Below are 17,690 nucleotides of genomic sequence, written 5' to 3' on the forward strand. Positions count from 1 at the left end.
TACAGTCCGCCGGAGCTTCGCCCGGTTTACTCCATTCAACGCGTGAGTACTTTCTCCAATAGCGTTTGCGCTGAGGCCGCTTCCGAGTCGGAGGTACTATATTTGGCGTGGCGCTTTGTCCGAAAAAGGGGCAAATTCCAACTCGGTCGATCGCCGTCGATCGCTGCGCTCTGGGATGTTGCTCCAAAGTGCTTAGCGTCGGGACACTTAAAGGGACCGCGAAGAAGAGAAGATGGCTAAGGTTGATGACGTTTACTGTCGTTTGCACGGCGGAGTTGACAACCAATTCACTTTCAATCATATTTTTGTTTGCGCGCTCGGCTTCCGAGCAGCAGAAGTGAAAAGGGGGAGTGTGAGAATATCAATGGAGGCCAAAACCGGGGACACGTGTCCCTTTTCCTCGGACGAATGAGGACGGTGCGGATGGCGCCGTAAACCCAACAAAAAAGGCTTTCCGTGCTTCTGGGCTTAAAGCGGATCGCCGACGAGGAAGCCTGATTACATGGAGGGATACGCCCACTGATTTCTGCGCGTTGCGTGGGTGAACGTTTAATAATCATTTTTATTTCCCAAGTCCCCCCGTAAAACGTGATCTGACGATAATAAAAACGTAGCAGGTGACCGGGTGACACTTGTCAGCACTTTGGAACGCCCGAGTAGCTGTCGATAAAGGGGAAGGTTTTGTGGCACCAGTTGAATTTACATCCCACTTTTACTCTTTGTACAGGAAAGAACACCATTTGCTTTGGATCAACCAGAACCGGACGTCACCATGGAAATCCAAGCCTTTGTCTTTTGGCCTCTACTTCTCGGTAAGTCATTTGGAGTTTCTGGTCATCGTTTAAACCGTCTGACCAAATTCTTCCACTCATCAAGGAAACCTTCTTCACTCTACTGATGGATCACCTTTCCTGGGCACCACCACAGAAAGTGAGCCCACACCCTCCGCGCACACTGAAAATGAACCCGGCGCCATCACACTCATTCAAAGCCGGCCCGTCGGCACCACAGACGGTGAAAGGGAGCCCGCCGCCGCCACGGACACCCAAAGCCAACCTTCCGCTCTCCCGGTCACCCAAAGCGAGCCCGCCGCCACCACGGTCACCTTAAACGAGCCCGTTCCCATCACGGTCACCCCAAGCCGGCCCGCGGGCACCACAGATAGTGAAAGGGAGCCCGCCACCACCACCCAAAGCCAACCTTCCGCTCTCCCGGTCACCCAAAGCGAGCCCGCCGCCACCACGGTCACCCTAAACGAGCCCGTTCCCATCACGGTCACCCCAAGCCGGCCCGCCGGCACCACAGATAGTGAAAGGGAGCCCGCCATGGCCACGGACACCCAAAGCCAACCTTCCGCTCTCCCGGTCAGCCCGAGCCGGCCCGCCGGCACCACAGACAGTGAAAGGGAGCCCGCCGCCACCACCACCCAAAGCCAACCTTCCACTCTCCCGGTCACCCAAAGCGAGCCCGCCGCCACCACGGTCACCTTAAACGAGCCCGTTCCCATCACGGTCACCCCAAGCCGGCCCGCGGGCACCACAGATAGTGAAAGGGAGCCCGCCACCACCACCCAAAGCCAACCTTCCGCTCTCCCGGTCACCCAAAGCGAGCCCGCCGCCACCACGGTCACCCTAAACGAGCCCGTTCCCATCACGGTCACCCCAAGCCGGCCCGCCGGCACCACAGATAGTGAAAGGGAGCCCGCCGCCACCACCCAAAGCCAACCTTCCGCTCTCCCGGTCACCCAAAGCGAGCCCGCCGCCACCACGGTCACCCTAAACGAGCCCGTTCCCATCACGGTCACCCCAAGCCGGCCCGCCGGCACCACAGATAGTGAAAGGGAGCCCGCCGCCACCACCCAAAGCCAACCTTCCGCTCTCCCGGTCACCCAAAGCGAGCCCGCCGCCACCACGGTCGCCGCCAGCACCTTGACCGAACGTGAACCCGCCTCACGTGCCACCACTGAAGATGAAGTCTGATGGACAAGGGCAATTGATGACATTACGGACCAACAATGCAAGTTGGAAAAACGGTTCCACCAATTTCATATTTGGGAATCTAAGGTTTGCCAATATAGCGTAGTGTCCCTTTGAGGGCTCAAGTCTTAGCTCGCACTGGGGCATCATCTCGAGCGTACTTTCAAAGTGGGGTTGGACGCCTGTCAAAAATTGTCCCAACATTCCTCTGCAAATTGTGGGCGTTGCGCTCGATAATAACAGTTTGTTGCCTATTTAGAACAATTTGAAAGCGGCGTACGGTCGAAGCCCAATAGGCTGGTCGCTCCCTTCGTCGAGTCGCTCCCTTCGTCGAGTCGCGTCGAGATGCGAGATCCCTTGACTCCAATAACTCATTCTAAATAAGAATGGCGTGTCAGACAAATTTCAATTTCAAAATCCCGCAGCCCCTTTAACCTCTTTTGTCAAACCCCTTGCATATTTTTTCACAAATCTGCACAAGCGGCGCCGATCGTATCTTTGAAAGTTATTGCCCATCTCAAGCGTCGCGGTTTTACTTTGCCCGCACTTCAGTTATGACGTGATCATCATCATCTAAGGTGGCCGGCCGTCTGACGCGTTTTTGTACTTCTGCCACCCAAGGAGACGGACGGGATATCCGGCTTCGCCTGCCAAATAAAAAACAACCAGGGGCGCAAAAGCCACTCTGTTAGTTTGCCTTATTTTGGGTTCTTGGCGTTTGTCGGGCTACCGACCGCTGGTCCCGACCAAACGCCCGCCGCGGTCAATTTCCCATTACCATACTTTCCTCAATCTGCTCAAGAAACGGCTCTCACTTGCAAAATGTGCGAGCGCCGACAATTTCTTGTAGACCGGCCCTCCCGCAAACAAAGCGGCGCAATAGGCGCGTTCCTCGTCCGGGTACGCCCCGGAATAGCGTCCTCTTACCTTCTTTCTTGCCCCCTCGGACGTGGATGCGCCCGGCCGGTCGTTCCGCCGCGCGGAACCGAGCGGCGGCCTCCTAACCCCTAACCCACGTTACGTCAGCCTCGCTGCGGCGTGGATGGAGAAGCAAAGACGAGGCGTTCAGTCCAGTGGTTTTTATTGCGTCGGGTCAACAAAGAAACAACACTGCAACAACGCTAACAAAGATGCGGACGCGTTACCCCGCCAGCCCCACTCATCCGAATTTTTAACGACATACGCGTTTTACGAACTTGGAACGGCCTCTCGCTCGCCTATGCTATGGGTCAAAGTAAACTTGGCGCTTACTTATCCATCGCGTTCATCTTTCGCAAGTCCTTCTCAAGTGGGGGGGGGGGGGGGGGGGGGTATGCAAAAGCGAAGTGTAATTGCACTTTAGCTACAGTAGGTGGCAGTTCAACACTCAGATATATTTAGTTATTTCAGGCAAATTAATGTTGTAAACCTTTTCTGTGTTAAAATAAAAACAATGTCAAAATACACTTCTCTTGTAAATAGCCCTACATTTCATTTTCTTTCGTTAAAGAGAAAATAACCGAGAAAGACTTTCTCTCGCGCGATTTGCGTCTGTTTGGACTGGCTTTCACGATGGCCGGCGCTAAATAATTGATGAGGTTCATACGCGGTACATACATTACATATCACAAACATAAATAGTTGGTTTTCTTCGTTAAATTCACAAGTCCTTGATTTAAAAGACGCTTCACAATATCAGCACGAGCGCAGTGACGGCAAGCACGGCGGTGAGGGACATCTTCTGGACGTTGGCGTCGTTCGTCTGCGTCGCCGTGGCCAGCGACGCGCTCGCCGTTCGCACCGCCGAGTTCGCGGACAACGCCGAGGCGGACGCCAAGGCTCGCATGGTGTCCGTGGTGTTGCTGGCCCGCGTGCCCGGCGTGGTCGCCGTCACGGCCAAGTCGGCCGTCCGCCCGGTCAGGCCGGTGCTCACCTGCCCCGAGGACGCCACAGACAGGACGGCCAGCCCCTCCGCAGACTCGGCGCAGCCTTCCAGCGAACCGTCCGTCAGCATGTTTTGCAGCCTCGTCGTAAAGGCCGCCCAGTCGTCGTCCACTCCTCTGGCCACGTCCCGGGCGTTCGTCACCGTCTCCGGCGTGGCGCCGGCAGAGGCCACGCTCCTGGCGGCGGCCGAGGCCCTGGACGCGATCGCGGCCGCCTCCGTGGCCAGCTCGGCCAACTCCATGTCCAGGGCCGATCCGTTCCGCGAGGCCGACACGGCCGCGCTGGCCGCGTCGGCGGCTTCCGCGGACGCCGAGACTCCCGCGTTCACAGTCTCGTTCAGGTTGCCCGAACCTTCGCTCAACGAAGAGGCGGCGGTGGCGGCGGTCTCCGCGGCGGTCAAAGCGGCCCTCGCCGCCGACGCCGCCCCGGGCCCCGCCGCGGCGGCGGCGGCCGAGCACGTGGCGGTTATCGCCGCGGCCGAGGCCGTCAAGCCGACCCCCAGTGACTCCTGCGCCAAGCCGAACGCCTCTTCTGCCGGTAGTTCTCGCTCTCGGTCCAGTTCTCTGGCCATCGTCGTTGTTGCGATCGCAGATCTGAATAAGGCACTTACGCCCTCAGGATCATCTGCGCTCCCTGCCACGATGCCGGTGGCTTGTGCCAGCAAGGCGACTTGTTCCGCGTCCTGGACCGCCGCAAAGGTTTCAGGCGTCAGCGCGCTCGGCAGCTGACTTCCGAAGAGAGTCGAGGCGTTTCTGGAAACGGCCTCAAATTCTGTGGCGATGCCGGCAAATTCATCCGCTTCCGCCGTCACCAGTCTGCGAACCACCGCCGCTGAGTCGAGCGACACCTGCGCCGCTTCCACCTCGACCCTCTCTAGCGCCGATACCGTTCGTGCCGCCTGGGCCACCGCTTCTGCCGCGTCTGCGGCGTCCGCCGTAGCATTTCTCGCCGCCTGCGGCTCCGCCGTTCCTTCTGCAACCAGCCTGGCCGCGAGACTCGCCTCCTCGGCTCTGATAAAGGCGGCGTCAATGAGCTCGTCTAGATCCGCTCCGGTATCTGCTGCGGTGACTGCCGCGGCCGAAGCCGCAAGCGACGTCGCGGCGGCGGCGAGGGAGGCTTCTCTTGAAGCTCGGATGAGCGGTGAAGAAACTCGGGCGGCGTCGGTCGCCGCTCCTGCGCTCTGCGCCGCTGCGCCTGCGCTCTGTGCTGCATTTTGGATTTGGAGGAGAGCCAATTGACCGCTTAACTCCGTTTCCCTGTCTCCTCCGGTCGGTGCCGCGGCTTGATCCGCCGTCTCGAGCGCCACTTCGGCCTGAGCCGCAGTTTGGTTCGCCAGCACGACTGACCTTCGGGCCGCCTCTATGGCTCGTCTTACGCTGAGCTCCACGTCCGCCGGCAGGGCCTCGGAATCGAGTAGAACTTGGAGTTCGTCCGCCGCCATCTGAGCCGCCCGGCTCGCGTTTCTCGCTTCATTGATGACGGACGCCGCGTTTTCGGCGGTGATTCCGGAAGCCGTAGTATTGGCTGCCAAGGCTGATATATTTGCAGATGATCTCGCTATTGTTGCTGCATTTCGTGCCGCTCCGGCGAGTTGGAGGGCCAACGGTCGCAAATCTCCGCTCACACTCTCCGCCGCTTGTTGTGCTCTCGAAGAAGCGACTTCAGAAGCGTCTGCGGCGTTTTCCGCTGCCGCCACAGCTGCGTCTGCACTTATTGTGCCTTGCGCAAACTGCACCGCAGCAGTGGCCGCCTCGTTTGCGGCAGATGCCGCCGCCTCTGCGGCTGCGTCCGTTTGTTCGGATCCTCCCGAAACTGCAGAGGTCGCCGCCGCGGCTGAGCTGGTCAGTGACGCTGCGGCTGAACTGGCAGTTGTGGATGCGGCCAGGGCCGTCTGGCCTGATCTTTGAAGTGCCACTTCTTCAACTGTTTCAGTCACCGGGGCTTCAGTAGTTTCATCGCCAGAGTCTGTGGTGCCGGTGGCCATGCTGCCTGTAGATGCGCTGCTGGTGGATGCGCTGTTCGTGGACATGCTGCCGGTGGCCATGCTGCCTGTAGATGCGCTGCTGGTGGCTGCGCTGTTTGTGGACATGCCGCCGGTGGCTGCGCTGTTCGTGGACATGCTGCTGGCGGCTGCGCTGCTGGTGGCTGCACTGTTCGTGGACATGCTGCCGGTGGACGTGCTACCGGTGGACACACTGCTGGTGGCTGCGCTGTTTGTGGACATGCCGCCGGTGGCTGCGCTGTTCGTGGACATGCTGCTGGTGGCTGCGCTGCTTGTGGACATGCTGCTGGTGGCTGCACTGTTCGTGGACATGCTGCCGGTGGACGTGCTACCGGTGGACACACTGCTGGTGGCTGCGCTGCTGGTGGCTGCGCTGTTCGTGGGCATGCTGCTGGTGGCTGCGCTGTTCGTGGACATGCTGCTGGTGGGTGTGCTACCGGTGGACACACTGGTGGTGGGTGTGCTACCGGTGGACACACTGCTGGTGGCTGCGCTGCTGGTGGCTGTGCTGCTGGTGGCTGCGCTGTTCGTGGACATGCTGCTGGTTGCTGCGCTGTTCGTGGACATGCCGCCGGTGGCTGCGCTGTTCGTGGACATGCTGCTGGTGGCTGCGCTGCTTGTGGACATGCTGCCGGTGGCTGCGTCGTTCGTGGACATGCTGCCGGTGGATGCGCTACCGGTGGAAACACTGCTGGTGGCTGCGCTGCTGGTAGCTGCGCTGTTCGTGGACATGCTGCTGGTGGCCGCGCTATTCGTGGACAAGCTGCTGGTGGATGCGCTGTTTGTGGACATGCTGCCGGTGGATGCGCTTCCGGTGGACACACTGCTGGTGGCTGCGCTGTTTGTGGACATGCTGCCGGTGGATGCGCTTCCGGTGGACACACTGCTGGTGGCTGCGCTGTTCGTGGACATGCTGCCGGTAGGTGTGCTACTGGTGGACACACTGGTGGTGGGTGTGCTACCGGTGGACACACTGGTGGTGGCTGCGCTGCTCATGGACATGCTGCTAGTGGGTGTGCTACTGGTGGACATGCTGCTGGTGGGCGTGCTACCGGTGGATGTGCTACTGGTGGACATGCTGCTGGTGGCTGCGCTGTTCGTGGACATGCTTCCGGTGGATGTGCTCCCGGTGGACATGCTGCTGGTGGCTGCGCTGCTCGTGGACATGCTGCCGGTGGATGCGCTACCGGTGGACACACTGCTGGTGGCTGCGCTGTTTGTGGACATGCCGCCGGTGGCTGCACTCCCGGTGGACGTGCTGCCAGTAGATGCACTGCCAGCAGATGCACTGCTGGTAGACATGCTGCCAGTAGATGCGCTACCAGTGGATGCACTGCTGGTGGATGCGCTGCCGGTGGATGCACTGCCACTGGACATGCTGCTAGTAGATGCACTGCTAGTAGATGGACTGCCAGTAGATGCACTGCCAGTGGATGCGCTGCCGGTGGATGCGCTGCTGGCGGACAAGCTGCCAGTGGTTGCGCTGCCAGTGGATGCACCCCCAGTGGACATGCTGCCAGTTGATGCACTGCCAGTGGATGCACTGCCAGTGGATGCACTGCCGGTGGATGTGCTGCCGGTGGACGTGCCGGCGGTGGATATGCTGCCAGTGGATGCACTGCCAGTGGATGCACTGCCAGTGGATGCGCCGCCGGTGGATGCGCTGCCAGTGGATGCACTGCCGGTGGATGCGCTGCCTGTGGATGCACCGCCAGTGGATGCACTGCCGGTGGATGCACTGCCAGTGGATGCACTGCCGGTGGATGCACTGCCGGTGGATGCGCTGCCTGTGGATGCACCGCCAGTGGATGCACTGCCGGTGGACAGGCTGCCAGTTGATGTGCTGCTAGTGGATGCACTGCCAGCAGTGGACATGCTGCCAGTAGATGCACTGCCAGTGGATGCAATGCTGGTGGATGCACTGCCGGTGGATGCGCTGCCTGTGGATGCACCGCCAGTGGATGCACTGCCGGTGGACAGGCTGCCAGTTGATGTGCTGCTAGTGGATGCACTGCCAGCGGTAGACATGCTGCCAGTAGATGCACTGCCAGTGGATGCGCTGCCAGTGGATGCGCTGCCAGTGGAGGCGCTGCCAGTGGATGCACCGCCAGTGGATGCACTGCCGGTGGACAGGCTGCCAGTTGATGTGCTGCTAGTGGATGCACTGCCAGCGGTGGACATGCTGCCAGTAGATGCACTGCCAGTGGATGCGCTGCCAGTGGATGCGCTGCCAGTGGAGGCGCTGCCAGTGGATGCACTACCGGTGGATGCGCTGCCAGTGGAGGCGCTGCCAGTGGATGCACTACCGGTGGATGCGCTGCCAGTGGATGCACTACCGGTGGATGCGCTGCCGGTGGACATGCTGCCAGTAGATGCACTGCCGGTGGATGCACTGCCGGTGGATGCACTGCCGGTGGATGCGCTGCCTGTGGATGCACCGCCAGTGGATGCACTGCCGGTGGACAGGCTGCCAGTTGATGTGCTGCTAGTGGATGCACTGCCAGCGGTGGACATGCTGCCAGTAGATGCACTGCCAGTGGATGCAATGCTGGTGGATGCACTGCCGGTGGATGCGCTGCCTGTGGATGCACCGCCAGTGGATGCACTGCCGGTGGACAGGCTGCCAGTTGATGTGCTGCTAGTGGATGCACTGCCAGCGGTAGACATGCTGCCAGTAGATGCACTGCCAGTGGATGCGCTGCCAGTGGATGCGCTGCCAGTGGAGGCGCTGCCAGTGGATGCACCGCCAGTGGATGCACTGCCGGTGGACAGGCTGCCAGTTGATGTGCTGCTAGTGGATGCACTGCCAGCGGTGGACATGCTGCCAGTAGATGCACTGCCAGTGGATGCACTGCCGGTGGATGCGCTACCAGTGGATGCACTGCCAGTAGATGCGCTGCCGGTGGATGCGCTGCCGGTGGATGCGCTACCAGTAGATGCACTGCCGGTGGATGCGCTGCCGGTGGATGCGCTGCCGGTGGATGCGCTACCAGTGGATGCACTGCCAGTAGATGCGCTGCCGGTGGATGCGCTGCCGGTGGATGCGCTGCCGGTGGATGCACTACCAGTAGATGCACTGCCGGTGGATGCGCTGCCGGTGGATGCGCTGCCTGTGGATGCACTGCCAGTAGATGCACTGCCAGCGGTGGACATGCTGCCAGTAGATGCACTGCCAGTGGATGCACTGCCGGTGGATGCGCTACCAGTGGATGCACTGCCAGTAGATGCGCTGCCGGTGGATGCGCTGCCGGTGGATGCGCTACCAGTAGATGCACTGCCGGTGGATGCGCTGCCGGTGGATGCGCTGCCGGTGGATGCGCTACCAGTGGATGCACTGCCAGTAGATGCGCTGCCGGTGGATGCGCTGCCGGTGGATGCGCTGCCGGTGGATGCACTACCAGTAGATGCACTGCCGGTGGATGCGCTGCCGGTGGATGCGCTGCCTGTGGATGCACTGCCAGTAGATGCACTGCCGGTGGATGTGCTGCCGGTAGCTGGGTTGTTGGTGGACATGCTGCCAGAGTTTTCATCAGGAGTCAATTGGAGGAGTACTCTTCCTATGCCATGAAGAGGTTGTCTCCCGTTTGGATGACTGTGGGTTCCTGCTCCCATTGAGTATTTGGTCAGAAATCTTTCACAGTGACAACAAATCTCAAAATCGTGTTTCTTTGTCAGTCAACTTACCAAGAAGGAGAACTAAAAAGATGAACGTTTGCATGAGCGTTGTCACACCCTTGAGCCGCCACTGTCCCATTCTAGATGTGACCATGTCCTATACAAATGATGATGAGAAAGAGAAACGTTTGAAGGTGGATCTCACCTTATAAAATAAATAAAAAACTAAAAAAGCTACTCCCTCACTACCCAACGGTAATCGGATTGCGTATTCAGACTATTATGCTGTTGGACGTAAAGGTGGAACGTGTACTGTACGTCAATCTTTCCAGCACTCTATCAGCTGAACCAAGACATCGGCGCAGCGCAAGGAACTGGAGAAGCTCATCTATATTGAGAAGCAACCTCAATGGGTTTGGAGAAGCCTATGTTCTAGCCCTCGGCAGTCTACAATCCCAAACGTTCTGGCCAGCTTTGCCTTTGTCCATACCCGCTTCCACCCTCAGGCTGGCTTTTTTCTACGACCGTCCGCCTAAAAGACATCAAATCCCGCTTTTCTCGTCAATGACACAACAGAGACAAAAGTGAGATTATCCCGTTCATCTCGTCAACAAGCATTCCACTCGTGCCCCCTGCCGTCTGTTTTCTGGACAGCGCCCCGGCATTCCAAAAGCACTTCAGTAAGATCAGCTCCTCTGCCAAATTCCATCTCTGCAACACGGTCCGACTCCGCCCGTCGCTCGACCCAAGCGGTGCCGCGCCACGCTCACATCTCGCTTTGGACGGTTTCAACCTCATAAGCTCACCGGAAAAGTCCAGCTGCTTCTGAGCGCTCATGACCGGAACTCTGATCCCCGACAAGTCCGCTAGATTCTACAAGCGTTTTTGAAACCACTCCCAAAGACTTATTTCTCCGCATCTGTACCGCTCCTAATCAATCTGTCTCTGCCCACATGGAGAAACCCACTGGGACGCTCAACGCCGCGGGGTCCGGAACCCTCTGCATCTCCGCTCCCCATCTTTTGAAAGTCCCTCCCGGCAACGCATCAGGAACGCCGACTTCCTCTCCAAATATTTGAAAAGACTTTGATTGTGCCGCTCCGTAGTACCGCACGATGCCCGTCTGCTGGCTGCGGACTCTTTTGTTTGAAATCGCTTTTCGGTTCGTTCGGAAGCGACCTTACCCGTACTTGGCGGTATTGTGCGATGACCTTGGGAGGCTCGAAATGTACCCCGCGACATTCGCCTATTTTTCTCATTGTTATGATTCTGTTTTGATTCGAGTCGAGAGAGCAAGATCCACCGTGACCGACGGGCGAATCCATGGATTTGACAAAAAACAGCGTGTCCAAATTCAATCTTCCCTCAGTGGGAAAAACCCTCGCAGACGGAGAAAGTACTCACCGCGCTCAATCAAATCTGTTTTTCGATATCCCTAGCGGAGCGGGAATAAACTCTTTACGTGTCGGTGTCGGGTCCGCACCGACGTTCTATGTGGTCTTCCAGCTGCTTGGTATTTGCTAATAAGGAGCGGAACCAAACTCTTGTCACGCCCTCGTTAAGGCGAGGCCTCAATTATAACTTCTTCTTCATCTTCAGGTGAGTAATTGTTTGCATAGTGCGTCAAGAAGTGAATCTTGTCATGCTACATTTTTTTTGCAGCCCGCAATTAATCAATTAGGCGACTGACGTCATGTTGGATGTCTCGGAAACGGTATAGGTTGCAATTGGGAATTTACCATCCGATTGTTTCGCTTGAGCTGGGACTCACGAAACTGCCCGATGGTTCCTTGGGAAAACTTTGTCACGTGGCCATGACGGCGGCAGGCCGAGCCTTGGGCGCGCCATCGACTTTCCGCGTCAGACCTTTCTTCTATTTTGGGGACGATTGTGAGAATGTTTGTGAAAATGACGGCGTCGCTTTTTCCAGAAGCGCATCATCAGGCGCACTGTGGTGTCCATGACTCACCATGTCTGACGCGCATCCTGAGCCCATGTCTCAATAATGCCTTCCTTCTGACACGATCTCTCCGGACGTTTCTCTTCCTGGTTTCTTTCCCTCTGAGGAACCGACGAGGCTGCATCCGGCCAATCGGAGGTCCTGTCCGAATAGTTGACTGACCGACAGTGAACGTTTTCTCCCATCCGGGGAACCGATCGGCTAGTTCCGGTCGAGGTTTCAACCCCGCCGAGTGGTTCCGCTCAAGATTACTAGCCGTCAGGGTAACTGACCGACGGCTTCTATTGAGGCTTTCCTCCCACCCGGGGAACTGATCGGCTAGTTCCGGTCAATAGTACGTCCTGTCTGAGTAATTGGCGGCCTTCACTCTCATAACCTTCCTGACGGGGATTAGTAGAAGTGACTTTCTTTCCAAGGAACCGATTGCGGGGTTCAAGGTTATCAACTCGCTGGCAGGTTCCGCCATAGATTTCTCCCTGTCTGAATAGTTGACAGACTGCTTCTGCTCAAGGTCGCGTCTGGCTTTCGGGCCTACCAGACCGGGACTGGTCAAGGAAGGTCACTTCCCTTTTTAGGAATTGGCTGGAGAGTTTGTTCAAAACGATAAACTGACTGACTGGTTGCGCTCGAGTTTACGTTCCGTCTGAGAAAGTGACTGACTGGTTCTGAATAGGATTACTTCCTGTCTGGGGACCTGATATGGGTTGCAATAAGGGTTTCTTCTCATCATAAGGGTTTCTTCTCATCTGAGGAACTGACCGGTTGGTTCTGCTCAATACTGCTTCCGGCCTGAGTAACTGACAGACTCCTTGTGTTCTAGGCTGCTTCCAGTCTTAGCAACTAAGTGACTGGGACTGGTAGGGGTGACCTCTGGTCTGGTAAACCGACCGGACTTTTCTGTTCAAAATGTGTTCCTCTCTGAGGAACTGGCAGGCAGTTCTCGGTGTCCCCCTGTCTGAGGGACGCGTTTACGCTTCTTCCTGTCTCGAGAACTGACTGGCCGATACCCGTCAAGTTTATTGGGCGTCCGCGAAACAGACTGAGCGGTTGTGTCTCTCCACTCGACCGATTCTTTTAACGGTTACTTCTTATGTGAGAAAGGGAGGTGCCGGTTCTGTTCAGGATTTCTTCCTAACTGAGGAACCCACAAAGCGGTTCTGCTCTTTTCAACTGTTGAACCGATAACTTCCTGCCGGATACTGCCCGGTGTGTGCGATCCCGGTTCTGTTGCCGCCACTGTCCAGGTAAACGTTAATGGACTTTCGCTTATACGGGGCGTTTCTACCTCAAAGCGCTTTCCGCTAAGTAGTTATTTAGCTACTGATGCCGCAGCATCGGGAGCAACTAGGGGTTGGGCGTCTTGCTCAAGAACGCTCGGACGCGGTGGCGGCGGTCGGGGGATGGAACCCGCGGCCTCTCAGCTGGGAGAGGGCCGCTCCGAGCAGCGCCGCCCCCGCTCGATTTGCCCCCGTCCGATTGAGAGGGTTCTTGGTTCCTTCGTGCCCGACGGCCCGACTCGCCGGTTTTCTTATTTTGCAAGGCGGTGACTAGCTTTTTCCGAGGCAGGCGATTTCCTTTTTCGCTTCTGGCTGGACTGGAGTCACGAGCGCGCGCCTCCGTGCGCCCGCGTCAATCAAGCTAGCGCGGCCGGCCGTCGTCACCGCGCGTGTCTTACGGAGGCAAACGTTATGTGCAGAATGCGGTGGGGCGACAGCGCGTGACGACAAAACTATGATAATTAGCGCCTTAATTATCCACGCTCAAGCCTGCTAATTGTAAGGTGCGGCGCTCCTTTAATTGCGGCGGCTGTACCGAAACAACGAGCCCCTAGAACATGCGCGTACACTCCTTCGCGCGGAATGGTGACGCGTCCTCGCCATAGTTTCGTCCAGATTTAGCAACTGAAGCTTCTTCGTCATCTGCATGACACTGCGAGGGAAACAAATCGCTCTCCGGTAAAGTGGAGAAATTAATGACTCCTATTGTTGACGATTCCTTGCAACGATTGTTGCAAGATTCGTGTAGTGAAAGAAGGGCTTCATTCAAATGGCTCATGCCAGTACATGCCAGCCGTAATTAGCGCGCCTATTGTCAAACGCGTTTGGCCTAGCGGCCCGTCGCGACGGGGACAAAGCCCACGTTCCGCGCACGGCCTTTTTTGTTTTTGAAGGCCCGTCGTCGTTCGGCATGTCGATCGCTCGGTTGGCTCACGCAGCAAACCGATCAAAACGGAATTGGAAAAATTGACTTTCGCATCGACGGCGGAACCCGAACGACTTCCCGCTTCCGCGTTCAAGGATGACGACGCCAAACCGCAGCTGTTTTGCACTTTCCTGGGCTTTCCGTCTTGTCGCAGGAAAGGCGAAAAACCCTAGCGCTTCACGCACTCGATGCGTTCAATGACATGAGATCTCAATGTAGCAAAATGAGAATAGTAAGAACATTCTGGGTCAATGTGACTCGGGGTCACGTGTCATTGTCCAAAGGTTTCCGGAACATCACATATCAAAAACGTCATGCACGAATGTCAGTTTGCCATTCTTCAAATGTGTCGTTTCTAGTGCAGGACGGTAAACCCGCTCCGAGAGCGGCCAATCCTTGAAATAAGGCCGTCCGTGGGCCCTCCCTTCTAAAAGTGGCAAACGCGTTGTTGAATTTTGCTGTATTGATACCATAATGAGCACTTTTCAAGGTGCGGCGCCGCGGGAAAGCGGAGAGTTGCGTTTTTCTCAGGACGCTCATTTTTCATTGAGGCAATCGAGTTTGAGGAGAGCGGCGGCGGGGACGCGCTCTGGACCTTGGCCGGCCAGCCGCCCACCCTAGCCCGCCGGCCCGCGTCCGGATGCGGCCCGCAGTCGATTGGTGACGACGGACGAGAACCCAAACCGGTTCCTTGACAGAACCGGTTCCCGCTCTTTCCATTCCTGGGAATATTGTCATTTCATTCTTTGGGGGAAACACATTTCAAAACATGTTGCAAAACAGCATTTTGACCATTTTGCAATCATTTCCACCCTATTTCGGCCAAGAGGTGGCACGCTCGGTCGTGTGATCGCCCTGCGCTTTTGAACTTTGTACTCTGGGTGAAATTTCAGCTCCCCGGTGTCTTCTTTCCATGCCTTCCCCTTTCATGCCAATGGCCTTTGATTCAAGAGTTTCGCAGTCATATGCATGGTAACACGACACAAGGAAATTCTTATCGCGTTCACTTCCCCGAGCAGAATTGCATTCCGCGCAATAGAGCAAATAATAAAGTAGACCGTAGCGGGCATTAAAAATCGGGCGATAAGGGCAGTGATAATGAAGCGCAAAGATGAGAATGGACTCACAATGTGAACATAAAATGGAGTAGACGGAGTGGAAGGACCTACAGTATGCACTGTACATACTGAATGAGGATGATTGCGCAAAGTAGTTTGCAGCATTCCTGCCACGCGCGGGACTTGCAAGGTGCATTGTGCGCGCGGCAAAGTGAGCGGGGACGGGGCGGATCGACGCGTCAGGCGTTCATTCGGAATCCGGACGGCCTGCGTGCGGAAGCCGGCCCGGTAGTCCGGGCTCCCGGGCTCCTGTGTCGTCTTGGGGAAAGGAAAAAACCGAAAAATTGCCAAGGGTCCGGCAGAAGGAAAAAAGAGCCGAGGAGCCGACAGCCGTCTTGAAATAAAACAATAGCCGAGGTTTTCGGTCCCGACGACCCATCTTGTAAAATAGAACGGCCACGTAGCTTGCGACCATTTTGAAAAAAATGGATTCAGCCATAGAAGCCGGCCACCGTTTTGAAAAAAATGGATTCGGCCGTCGGAAAAAATAATAACAAAATATATTTAGCAGGCAGTCATGTTGAAAAAAAAAAAATCAAGGAGCCGGCAGCCATTTTGAAAAAAAATAATAGCTAAAAAGCCAACAGCTGTCCTAAAAAAATTAAAAAAGTAAAATAAACTGAAAAACTAGCCAAAGAAGTCGGTACCACACGCTTCCAAGTCCAAGAAAAGCCTGTCATATTTGACGGCCGCAAACCTGAAGTTCTGGTTTTGACAAGAACAGCAGGCCCATCATTAGCATCAAGCGTTCATCCATCCGCTAAAGAAAGTCTGCATTGGCGCCTCATTCCAAAGGCCTTTTTTTCTTCTTGCATCCTATTCCTTCACGTGTCAGCTCAGAGTTGGAAAAACTAAAACCAAAAAAGTATATATATATATATATATATATATATATATAGCATAAAACATCTTGCACTTGGGTAGACACCTCCTATCCTTCACCTTTGTCCCGGTTAAGTTGGAGAAAGTCGTCAGCTTTCCCTGAGAACTACTAGTAAACAACATTCAGTGTCAGGCTAAAAGCGCCCCTGCTTCCAGAGCTTTGCGGTTTGGCTCCCAGAGGTCCCGCTCGGTCCACAAGGTGGCCCCGCTCGGTCCACAAGGTGGCCCCGCTCGGTCCACAAGGTGGCCCCGCTCGGTCCACAAGGTGGCCCCGCTCGGTCCACAAGGTGGCCCCGCAAGCCAACAACCGGGAAGGAATACAGGTCAACTCACTAGCGCCGCCCGAGTGACAAAGCGGTATTGCGACAATACGTCTTTTTCTTGCGCTGCTCAACACTCGTTGCCTTCCCGCTCCCCCTTGTGGTCGTCGCACGAACCTGCCGACTGGGACGGAACATTATGCAAAACGGTTCGTCCGCCCCGCCCGAAAAATGCAAGTCCCATTTTCAACATCTTTTTTTCAACGATTTGCATCAATTCGTGAGACTGGCTTATGAGAGCCTGTCACTCGATCTTTATTTTTATTCATTTTATATGTTGATCTTATTTATTCGTTGGCTCGTGTGCGTCTGCTTAGTGTGTGTGTGTCTGTGTGTGTGAGAGAGAGAGAGAGAGAGCGAGAGAGAGAGAGAGGGAGAGAGAGCGAGGGAGAGAACACGCTTTTACGAATGCGTAAGGTGGGTGTGTTTAGATTCTTGCGATTCCAACTCTACTCGCGGGTGCCTCCTGAGGACCGCGGTGGTACCACAGCCAAAGGCAGAGCTCCTCCCCGCCCCCAGAAGTTCTTTTGGAAATAGTAGAGGGAAGTCAAACCTGACGGTGTGTAAAAAAACAAGTGGCGACACGCCATGCAGGAATGTGCGCGTTTGATTAGAGGGTACGCACACAAACGCGCAAGCGCTATGGGAGCCGCCGAGCTCACACGTGCTAATTAGGCAGAATGTGCAAAGCTCGTGAGTTATGTTAGCTTTCAGCAGCGTATTAACCCAAACTCACACACGCGCGCGCGCGCCTTTGCTTTCTCGCGCACGCGGAGCCGCAAGAAAAAAAGCCAATCGAAGCTCCACTTTAAAAGCAAGCGCGGATGGTGCGAAAGACTTGTGGACTTGGGGCTTCCACCAAAGCGCCCCCCACAAGGGCAAGGCTGGAGAAGCGGGAATTTAGTCCCCAGCATCCAGCCAAGCAACTGCGCGCACACGTATGCGCTCACATTCCAGGGTGATTGTGCGGCATGTTGGGACGCAAACATTTCAAGCGCTCGACTCCGGCGCAGAGTACGCAGAACGCTGCTTCTCGAGGGGTAGCTACGGGGATTTTTTTTAGCAAATGGGATCGTGAGAGTTTTGGACGCGTTTGGGATATGCACACCTCCGGGTCAAATTGACCCAGAGACGGGGTCGGCTAATCTCGAGAAGTAACCTTAAATCTGCGGTTTAAACACAATACTCAAATGGGGGCGTATCCGTTTCAAACACCTCTGGGTGAGCAAATCTCCCCCGGGTCAAATGGACCCAGGTTGTTGGTACCATTCCAAAGGGACAAACGTAGCACACGGGTATAAATAAAGTATTGCCTCTGTTGCTTCGAGGGAGTTTGAGACACTTTTGGACAAAACATACCATCATCGATGTCCTCGAGAGACGAACATAATCGGAACAAATGATTGGATTGGGTTTGGATACATTTGGGACAGGTTCGGCTGGCAATATGTGACCAGGGACATTAACGCCGTTCCTTGCAAACAAACGTTTCTTTTCAAACGGCGAGCAAATGAATTGGAACACCAAGCTACTTTTCTTGTCATTCTTTTGCCAATTGTCTTTCCTTTGCTAGCTTTTGTACGTCTATAGCGTTGCAGAGTAAAACGCTCCTGTCGACTCTACAAACGCGGTTTGGAATCGGTCTGCGTCTTCAGTAAAAACAACCACGGCGACACGTGGCACGGCTCACTC

General features: G+C 56.0%; 1 protein-coding gene across 1 annotated transcript; it reads right to left on the reverse strand.

The window, feature by feature from the left end:
• Window positions 1-3,328: 3,328 nt before the first annotated feature.
• LOC148405962 (uncharacterized) lies at window positions 3,329-5,883 on the reverse strand. Its single transcript, XM_088405578.1, has one exon. It carries the CDS (start codon window positions 5,881-5,883, stop codon window positions 3,643-3,645), a length of 2,241 nt encoding a protein of 746 aa, XP_088261704.1. The 3' UTR covers window positions 3,329-3,642.
• Window positions 5,884-17,690: the final 11,807 nt, after the last annotated feature.

Source organism: Hippichthys cyanospilos, chromosome 21 (assembly GCF_059441005.1).
Source record: "Hippichthys cyanospilos isolate Australia breed blue-spotted pipefish chromosome 21, RoL_Hcya_1.0, whole genome shotgun sequence".
NCBI classification, from domain to species: Eukaryota; Metazoa; Chordata; class Actinopteri; order Syngnathiformes; family Syngnathidae; genus Hippichthys; species Hippichthys cyanospilos.

Bases quoted from the DNA above. Each gene is read 5' to 3' on its own strand.
- LOC148405962 (XM_088405578.1), bottom strand. From the start codon at position 5,883: ATGGCCACCGGCACCACAGACTCTGGCGATGAAACTACTGAAGCCCCG.